Source organism: Pocillopora verrucosa, chromosome 8 (genome assembly GCF_036669915.1).
Source record: "Pocillopora verrucosa isolate sample1 chromosome 8, ASM3666991v2, whole genome shotgun sequence".
In the NCBI taxonomy this organism is placed as follows: domain Eukaryota; kingdom Metazoa; phylum Cnidaria; class Anthozoa; order Scleractinia; family Pocilloporidae; genus Pocillopora; species Pocillopora verrucosa.
Window position 1 is genome coordinate 9,921,556 of NC_089319.1, and position 7,588 is coordinate 9,929,143.

The following is a 7,588-nucleotide window of genomic DNA, read 5'->3' on the forward strand; positions in this document are numbered from 1 at the left end:
TGCCTAAGAGAGCCAGCAATGAAATGAGTAATTAAAGATGGCGGAAGATGGTGTTAGCTTAGAAGACGAATTCTACAAGAAACTGTTGTTAGAAGAAGCCAAAAAGCTAGAAAATGCATCTCCTGATAGGCACGAATTTGTACCAACTCCACAATTTGTTATGAAATTGCGAAACAGTAAAGAAGAGAAAGTCTTTATCAATATTTGTACTTCAGAGAAAATTCCTCCAGCTAAAGATGTAACGGAGGAAACTTTAGTTGAAGTTTTGGAATCTGAGGACCCTACTCAATATCGTGTACCTATGAGTCTTGGAGAACCTCATGTCGAAGTTGATAATCGTGGCCAAGGTGAGGGTCCTATGTTTTGAATGTTCTTTTCTTTACAGAGGCGTAGTCTTATATTAATTTACTGTTGTTGTGGATGCTGTGTGCCACTTTAATAAATCAATCCGCATACTTGCATACTCAAGCGCTCTCCACTCACTATTTTTTTTAACTGTGATGTTTCTAGAACTCTTTTGCTCATTTCAGGTTGCACAGCATATGATGTGGTTATAAATCCAACGTTTTACAACAAGATTCAAAACAGTGAACTCTTCAAAAGCTTCTTCTTGACAATTGTTTTTGAGGGACTTGAAAGTAAATATGATATGGAACTAGAAAGGAAATGGACTGTACTGAAGAACAAAAAATGCATGGGAGTTCTTCAGCCCCATTGCATAAGGAGCAAAAGTAAACCAGTAATAATGGAAATGGAAAGTGAAACAAAACCACTTACAAAACCAGGTAGTATAAGAAGCAAAGTTTTTTTATTTAAACCTTTTGGGCCAGTGATTTGCAAGTGGTCTAACCCAGTTTTACACAAGCAGCGTACAATACTTGTTGTTACTTAATTCGGTAAAGTTTTCGCACAGCCCCATACTACATTATGCATTCAGTTCTTGGATAGAGAAAACAATGACAAAAACAATACATTGCCATTGGGAAAACAGATTTGTTTCACAATAGTATAGGGCTGTGCAGAAATTTTGCCCTTTATTCTTTTGAAACTGAGACAAGCTACCTCAGTTAACCCTTTCACTCCCAAGATCTTATTGGTAATTCTCCTTACTGACTGCCACACAATTCTTACGATGTTAGTTCTGAAAATATGATAGTGGATCAACTAATAATCCCCTAGTTTATATTTTTTTTTCATTCTCTTAACTTGTTTTCTTGAATTTGTATGATAATGTATCGAGGAATTCTGTCTTGGTTACTCATGGGAATTAAAGGGTTAAAGGCCACCAGGCTCACAAGGCTAAGATGAACCAATCCCTCAACACTTTACTTCTCGTAGTTCTGCTAGGGAAAAGGTTAGGGAATAATAACTCAGCAGTGAAGAAGCTGGGGTCTGGTCTAAAACAGGAACAAGACTTAATAAAAAGGAGAAATGTCAAGAAATGGAAAAATATTTTTGAGCTTTAGAATAAGAGGTTAATAACAAGATATTTTAAAACTAGATCAAGAGTTGCAAATACCCAAGATAATTATTTCATGATAATAGTTATCATGATAAAAGCAGGGAGGATATGATTATATAATAGTACTGCTTTATTTTTCACTACGTATTTTAGAGCCAATCACACCAAGTCTACTCAGCTAAATCCACCAATCACAGATTTGATCACAATAACCATAGCAACAACCATTTATCCTAAGAAAACCTGGAGAATTTCCAAAATGGAGGAAGTATTAACTTAAGAAATCGTTTCCTTTCAAAATATTTGTGGATGTAGATGTATTTTTGTTTTTTCGGAAATTGTAATGTTTATGGTTGATTGGTAACAGGACTTCATGTCATTGAATTCTGTCTGCAATCATGCTCATGATTAACAAATCGGATTCCCACTTGGTGGTTGTTTGATTTTGGTAATCACTTGTATGATTCAGACCAAATTGGACACCACTCAGTCCTATTACCATTAATAATAATAATGATGATGATGATGATGATGATAATAATGCTGGTGCTATCAATCATCTCTCATCATATTGTACCTCAATTTCTACTACATGTACATATAATCAATTTTTTTTTTGACCCAAAAAAACTAATTTATTTTATGGCTTGCTCGCAATTTCCCTGGACACTAATGTGTATACCATAGATCAAGTGTGGTTACTTTAACGTTATGGAAGTAACCACACTAGATTTACAGTATACACAAACTATCTGTACAGTGAGTGAATTTTCAAAATTATTTATCATTCTTAAGAAACATTAAAAATGCTGTACTGCGGTGCACCTTTATTAACTTTTTATCTCTGTTTCCTCCTTAGCAGAACCTAAAATGATAGAGGTAGTACAGGACTCCAAATCAAGTGCCTTGACTCCAAAGTATAATATAATAAGGGAGCCACCAGATGGAAAACCAGAGTTTTTGGTCATTGAGATTAACCTCCCAGGAATTGTGAGTAAGGACAAATAACTTTTTATCAGGGTGGAGATGACAAACAACTGTGATGTGATGCACTATTTGGGGTGTTGAAAGTTTCTTGTTCTCTTTTTAGCCCTTAAACTCCCAAGATCTGATTGTTAATTCTCCCCTCTAGCGGCTACACATTTCCTTGTAAGCTAATAACAAAACTTGGTGTTAGATCAAGATGAGTATTCTCATTACCTGTTTCCTGGATAATATATTAATATTGTAGGGAGAGGCTACATACTGATCACTTCTGGCAGTGAAAGGGTTAATATTAAATTTTGTGAGTTTTAAACCTTTTCATGGGATTAGTTTAAGCTACTTGCTTGTATTACATGTATTTATTCTTTCTTATAAGAATTCAGTGTTTGTGAGTTTTAGTCTTGAAGGCTTAAAAATGAAAACTAGACAGGCTTAGATTAATACTTCCTTCAAAGGAAACTGCTCATATAAATAAATAGCTTGTAAACATCCTGCTCCTATGATTGGGCACCTCAAGAGATCTAATAGAAGCAAGACCATCTGTCTGCTGAGCTGGAATTGATGTGTCCAAGGAAACTGCTTTTTCTTTGTGATGGAGAGAAATCCTGGTTTTCTTCTTGAAAGATAGAAACAAAATATTGTTGTTACAGTATCCTTCCTGGAGCTTTCATGGAGTTGTGGTTAGAAATGGATATGAATGCGTACATTCATATTGTTTCATTTTGTTTGAAACTTTTTCATATTTTTCCTATTCAATCCAGAAGTCAACCAAGGACACCACTCTTGATGTTGGTGAAGACAGATTAGTCCTGAGAGTCAATCCTGACAAGTACCAACTGGATCTTGACTTACCTTTTGATGTTGATAATGACACATGTGGGGCACAGTATAACAGGAAAACAAAGGTTAGGTACCTTGTATCATAATATTATTTGGCTCATTATTGTTACATCTGTTTCATTGATGCCTGTTTGCTTTTTTCCATCTTAGCACATCAGAAATATCCTAGCATTATAAGGCCATATTAGTCCTTTTTAGCTCCACAATCTTAAAATCAGTTATCTGCATCTTTTTTGTTGTGTTCATCATGACTAAAATTCTGTTGGGGTTGTGTCAATCCATAACACCTGGGCCCAGTTGTTCAAAGGCCGATTAGCTCTAACCCAGAGTTAAATTTTAATCCAGCTTTCTTTATTTCTTTGTTCAAAAGTGTTTTGGGGAAAATTTTCACTATTCTTTTTAGAACATCCAATGATCAAATTGCAGGCAAAAAGATTTGAACTGAATTTCCCTTAAAGTTTTCAGACCTGAAATCAAATTTCACACTAACCCTGGGTTACCTTAACCCAGCTTTGAACAACCAGGGCCTGGTTAATATTTCTATTTCTTCTTAACCCTTTGACCTTTGACACCTGATAGTGACTAGCATCCATTTTCACCTTGCAATCACACATTAAGGTCAGGAGAATAAAGGAAATGATCACTAACAAGAGAAGCTCTTGATTGTTAAACAAATTCTCCTTATCAGCACCCTAGGAAATTGTATAGATAACAGGATAGAGAACATGTAAACTGATGGTAGGTTGTAAAGGGTTAAAATTTACCTACTTGAAAATGAGTTTACGGTGTACAGGAAGACAAGTTCCAAGTAGGGTTTGAACACAATGTACCTATCATAAAGTCACCTCACCTCCCTTATATGTGACGCGGACTTTTTCTTTTATTTATGCCATGTTTTATTTCTTTCCCCAGGTTCTTACTCTTACTTTACATGTTCTCAGCAGCAGCTGACAGCAAAGTAAATCAATTTGTTATCATTAAGAAATGTATAATTTAAAGTTGCTATCTTTTCTTATTGCATCCTTAAATTTTTTGTACCATAAATGTATTTTATGCTTATAATATTATTTAAATTTATGAAAAATTAACAGTTTAGGGTACAATGGTTCCTCATATCTGAGAGAGATTATGTAATGACCCAGTAGCCCGTGCTAGGTGTTCAGTCAATGAGTGGAGTGCAAATGTGTGGCAGAATGATCACATGGTGAGAGGTTCTTTGTTTTTTTTTTGTTTTGTTTTTTTAACAGAAAATATATTTAAGTAAAAAAAGTATTTTGTATAATTTTCAATGTTTCTGTAAGTGATCATTTGTTAATTAGAGAAACATAACACCACCACTTAAACATGCCTGCTGTGTGCAGCATTGATCCTAATGTTTCAAGGTGTCGAGTGACTGTGTACATTTCTGCTATGTAACAGAACTCCCTAACCCTTCACCAGTAACCCCATATCTATTATTAGTATGTCCCCTCCAGGCACTATACAATTTCATGCAAAATGCTTGGGAGAATTTGGCTTTATATCAAGATACCAGTCAACACATCTGTTATCTCTTGGAACCTGTTTGATGACATTTGTCCTGATATGGCATGTGGAAGGAAAGTGCTGATAACTGGTGCTGGAGATGAAGAGTGAACACACCTTTTTCAAACCTTTGACCCTTAAGAGTGACCAGCATCTATTTTTTCCTTACAATATCACCCCTGAATCACTCATTAGGGTCATGAGAGAAGAAAATAATCACCAAATTAATAAGCTTGTGATTGTTAAACAAATTCTCTTTGTCAGTACCTTAGGAAATGTATGGAGAACAGTATGGAGAATCTGCATACTGATGTTAGGCCGTAAAGGGTTAAAGCTGAATGCTTGCTGTATTTCCTAGAAACACCCCTGTCCAACGATCCAAACACAAATACTTCACAGACCTTTGCTAGAACTTATTTTCTGGTGTCATTTTATACACTGCTGTCTGACTATTCAAACAGAAGTACTCAAGAATACACTTTGTGAGCTGCTGAATCACCCAATCATTTTTGTAAATAATTTGGAGTGTAGGATGGAAACTTTAACACCACAAAAAGAAGTGGTAGAGTATCAAGGAGACTGTTGGAATATAACCTTCTTTTGAAAAGATTATGTACTCTAATGAATAGTCAGATTTGGATAATATTTCCAATGAATTGCTGATTAAGTGTCTTCCACCCCAGTTGTTAGCAAAGAGGGCATGGGTCTGCCTCCTAATGCAGATAATTGCTATTTTAGTAAAAAGTAACTTATCAGGTGATCCTGTTCCAAAACAACTATAGAAAAATAAGGTGCTACACTCTACCCTGTAATTGTTGGGCTGATTAACCTTCATTTAAAGAGTGGATCTAGAAAATTTACAAAGAAAGGGTCCAATCAGTGATGTCTCAGCTCAGCCTTTTTCATACTGAAAAAACACCTAAATATTTGCTTAAATGACTCAAGCGTTGGTTACAGAAGAGAAAAAATGAAGACCCCTGGAAATTAAATGGGGTGCACGGCCTGCTGAGTGGCCTCTTTAAACCTTTAAATCTGTCCACAATTTTGCCAAGTCTGGTCGGAATTTGTCATTTATCTTTAACAAAACATCATTCAGAGAAGGACCGCAAATGGGTTACTAGGCATACTTGATTACTATATTGCTAATCCTGACACAGTAGCCCATTAACGCAGTGAGTTTTGCCTCATTCACATTTTTCCATCATGTGCTTAGCTGTACACAAACCCCTTTTCATGTGACTGCATCTGTCCTACAAACAAACTGTTCAGGAGTGTCACCTCAATGTAAAGCTTCCTATGCAACTTCAGTCAAGGAGCCTCTTGGCTCGTCGGTTTGAAGTGCCTCTTCGTACGTTGGAGGGAGATCAAACGAAAGGGTGCTGTAGGGAGGTGGTGACGGTGGTAATTCTTCAACCAAATCATGAATCGCCGTGCTCTCAGTTCGCTCACTAGAATATTCAGGGGGTGGTATAGCCAGCCCTGCTTCGCAAGAGTGACAGTCTTCTAAACTAAACGCGCTATTTTCTATAGCTGTGGAACGTAACTCTGTAGTTCCAGATCTAGAGCGCGGATGATGAGAGGACCGTCGCCTCCCGCGATTACTTCGCCTTCTCGACCGCCGACGTTGTCGATCGGCTCTTTGTCTAGCGTACCTGCTTTCTCGAACAAAACAACAACACAGTATTAAAAGGAAAATTGATCCGGTCAATATAGCAGCGGAAAGGAATCCCGCCTTTGTTAACATGACGTTTGAGGTGCTTTCGCAGTTTCCGTTACTGCAGTGTTCTCCGTCCAAGCATTCCCTTGAATTTCTGCAAGGTAAACGGCGATTTGGTCCCGAAGGTGAAGTTAAGGTTGAAGTTGATGTAAAGCATGCTGTGGAACATCTCATGTCTCGGCAACACAGAGAATAGTTCTGGCGTCTATCATGGCAATCGCCGTCGACAAAACAACGTTTGACAGTTGCGCTAGAGTTCTGAGTCGGCACACAACGAGAATGTTGGCAACTTTCTCCTTTATGACACGTTTTGTCTGTCAAACACCAACAATTACTTTCCGCACGGCAGTCTGTCACACAGCAAATCTTCCCTTCCGTACAGTCGGCGCGTTTTGAACATTTCGAGCAAGAAATTTCCACGAAAAAACTAACAGAAAGAACCAGTATCAAATTAAGTCCATAAAGTTTCTTCTTCGCCATTGACAGTTAAAAAAAGAATCTTCTGCAAATCAGCACAATAGATGGAGCAAAAAAATTTCAGCCACGCGAGGGTTCAAATTTCATCTTGTTTACCTGAAATTGATCTTTGGCTTTCTTCCACAGTGGAGATAGCATGACTAGATCGGTGCACGCTCACGAAAATAGACGGAAAGCAGGCGTTTGTTATGAATATCAACAGATTTTGCTTTGGTGTAACGCGAGCCTTGTTTTTACGAAAAAACAATGCTGATTATGGACGTTTTCTGAAATAAACGTCACGGCTCGGAAATGGCACGCGATCGCAATTACCAGTTTCCCAGGGAGTCTGTGAGCTGAATTAAGTATGAAAATGAGGTAAATCGGAGTTAAAAAAAACGAAGATAGTTCATCTATAACTGTTAAAACGATTAATTTTACGACATTTTTTAAATTGCCTAGTCATAGAGACTCTGACCTCAGTCATGGACTTTGCACCACCCATGTTTTTGTGTTTCATCGTTGCGTGACCGTACAGTTTGCTAACAGCAGTCATGGTTAATAAGTCTACCTTTATAATTTATTGTAATTTACCACCACCAGGT

The 7,588-nt window shown here is 37.2% G+C and overlaps 2 protein-coding genes across 4 annotated transcripts; one reads left to right on the plus strand and one right to left on the minus strand.

The window, feature by feature from the left end:
- Positions 1 to 23: 23 nt before the first annotated feature.
- Positions 24 to 4,336, plus strand: LOC131778888 (PIH1 domain-containing protein 1-like). 3 transcript variants are annotated; one of them, XR_009339744.2, is made up of 5 exons: positions 24 to 347; positions 531 to 785; positions 2,322 to 2,456; positions 3,208 to 3,351; positions 4,199 to 4,336. XR_009339744.2 is itself a non-coding variant. In XM_059095369.2 (5 exons), the coding sequence occupies exons 1-5, from the start codon at positions 38 to 40 to the stop codon at positions 4,235 to 4,237; spliced, it is 879 nt and encodes a 292-aa protein (XP_058951352.2). In that variant the 5' UTR covers positions 24 to 37; the 3' UTR covers positions 4,238 to 4,336. The 3 variants fall into 3 exon arrangements, 2 of the variants coding, with proteins under 2 accessions (XP_058951352.2, XP_058951353.2); XM_059095369.2 differs by having other exon boundaries at positions 2,322 to 2,452; XM_059095370.2 differs by having other exon boundaries at positions 2,325 to 2,452.
- A 605-nt stretch (positions 4,337 to 4,941) lies between these two features.
- LOC131778912 (uncharacterized) lies at positions 4,942 to 7,374 on the minus strand. Its single transcript, XM_059095396.2, has one exon. The coding sequence runs from the start codon at positions 7,005 to 7,007 to the stop codon at positions 6,105 to 6,107; it is 903 nt and encodes a 300-aa protein (XP_058951379.2). The 5' UTR covers positions 7,008 to 7,374; the 3' UTR covers positions 4,942 to 6,104.
- Positions 7,375 to 7,588: the final 214 nt, after the last annotated feature.

Excerpts from the sequence above, each read along its gene's own strand:
- LOC131778912 (XM_059095396.2), bottom strand. The coding sequence starts at position 7,007 with ATGGCGAAGAAGAAACTTTATGGACTTAATTTGATACTGGTTCTTTCT.
- LOC131778888 (XM_059095369.2), top strand. The coding sequence starts at position 38 with ATGGCGGAAGATGGTGTTAGCTTAGAAGACGAATTCTACAAGAAACTG. Across the intron at positions 348-530 it reads AGTTGATAATCGTGGCCAAG|GTTGCACAGCATATGATGTG; the intron begins GTGAGGGTCCTA and ends TGCTCATTTCAG. Across the intron at positions 2,453-3,207 it reads AGATTAACCTCCCAGGAATT|AAGTCAACCAAGGACACCAC; the intron begins GTGAGTAAGGAC and ends TATTCAATCCAG.